The sequence below is a fragment of the Colletotrichum abscissum genome (assembly GCF_030869225.1).
Source record: "Colletotrichum abscissum strain IMI 504890 chromosome Unknown Scaffold_422.1, whole genome shotgun sequence".
NCBI lineage: Eukaryota > Fungi > Ascomycota > Sordariomycetes > Glomerellales > Glomerellaceae > Colletotrichum > Colletotrichum abscissum.
Window position 1 is genome coordinate 1 of NW_026850346.1, and position 1,441 is coordinate 1,441.

A 1,441-nucleotide genomic window follows, 5' to 3' on the forward strand; every position below is an offset into this window, starting at 1 on the left:
TCCAAAACCAAATGCGACAACGACAACACCGGATCACCTTGCGACACATGCATCAAGGCAGGACATAATTGCGATTTTCCTGATCCAAAGCCTCTTCCGGCGAAACGATCAAAGCCGCCGACTGTGCCGAGGCAGGTAGTGGAAGTCGGGCATGTCCGGAAGCGAGTGAAGAAGCTCGAAGATGCAACGTCCTCTGATGGGAGTACTGCTGCGGCACTTGCTCAGGAAGTCCTTTCGGCGCCCTATCTTACCGTCGACTTGTGGCATCAACTCTTCGACATATACAAGCTGCACTTCGCTACCGAACTCCCGTTTTTGCACCTCCCAACTCTCAAAGTCATCGTTCACGATAAAGAGAACGAGAGGGCGTCAACCGAATCGAATCTGGTTCTATTGGGCATTCTGGCTCTCACTGCAAGATTTCATCCCGACTTGGTCAAAAATGTGGCACACCTCACACACGAAAAGATCGCGCACCCCAAGTCTCGCGGTATACTAACCAGTTCGGCGCCGTCAATAGCCTCAGAGTACTTCGCAAACGCTCTGACAAAGGCACTGGGGCCACTCGAATCAGCCTTGACATCAGCGACTGTCGTCCGTGTCCAAGCTTTTCTCATGCTGGGCTTGTACAAATGGAGTCAGCCGAATGGCGGCTTGGCTGCATGGATGTATGTTGGCGTTGCCATACAGATGGCTCAAGGCTTAAAATTGGGGTTTAGAGACAAGCCTTTAGGCGGCAAGAGAACTCTGCCCTTGTCTCCTCGGTCAAGTAAATCTGCCCAACCACCCTCCGACCTTTGGAAAGATCAGGAGGTGAGGCGTCGTACCATGTTCAGTTGCTTGATACTGGATCGTCTCCTATCCTGCGGATCAGATCGGGTTTCTATGGTTCGGTCCGACGATCTTCAAATCCAGCTGCCATGCACTGAACACGCCTCCGACCTTGGCCGTGTCGTCTACACCGGATTCTTGCGGCAGATGGGACATGGCATGGAGCCACCAATAGATGACAGCGTGTTGAGTCGATTCGTGCAACTAGCAGATTTCTGGGGCGATATTACCAAGTACAGTTTCGCGGGCGGCCGCCATACGGAATCCCTTCCGCCGTGGGACCAAGAGTCGACTTTCTATCAACTGAATAAAAAGGTAGACGGCTTTTACGCACACCTTCCGGAAGAGTTCACCTGGTCCAACTCGAACTTTTGGAAACACGACAGTAGCATGTATACATCGCTTCACATGCTGGGTGCCCTATGCAAAATCATGCTGCATCGCGAATACATCCCGTTCATCGCCATCAAATGTTCTGAGCCGGTCGGCCCTCTGGATGAGCCTGTATTCAACCGCGAAACTGTTCCCGACCACTTTTGGGAACGAAGCGCAGAGCAGGTTTTCAAAGCTGGAAGGGATATCATCGACCTCATCTCGACATGCAGAGACA

The 1,441-nt window shown here is 52.2% G+C and overlaps 1 protein-coding gene across 1 annotated transcript; it reads left to right on the forward strand.

The window, feature by feature from the left end:
- Positions 1-90: 90 nt before the first annotated feature.
- Positions 91-1,441, forward strand: CABS01_17179 (fungal specific transcription factor; the record flags this gene model as incomplete). The annotated part of the gene is made up of 1 exon (XM_060550506.1): positions 91-1,441. A coding segment is annotated over one exon (1,351 nt), but the record flags the coding sequence as incomplete, so codon positions are not given.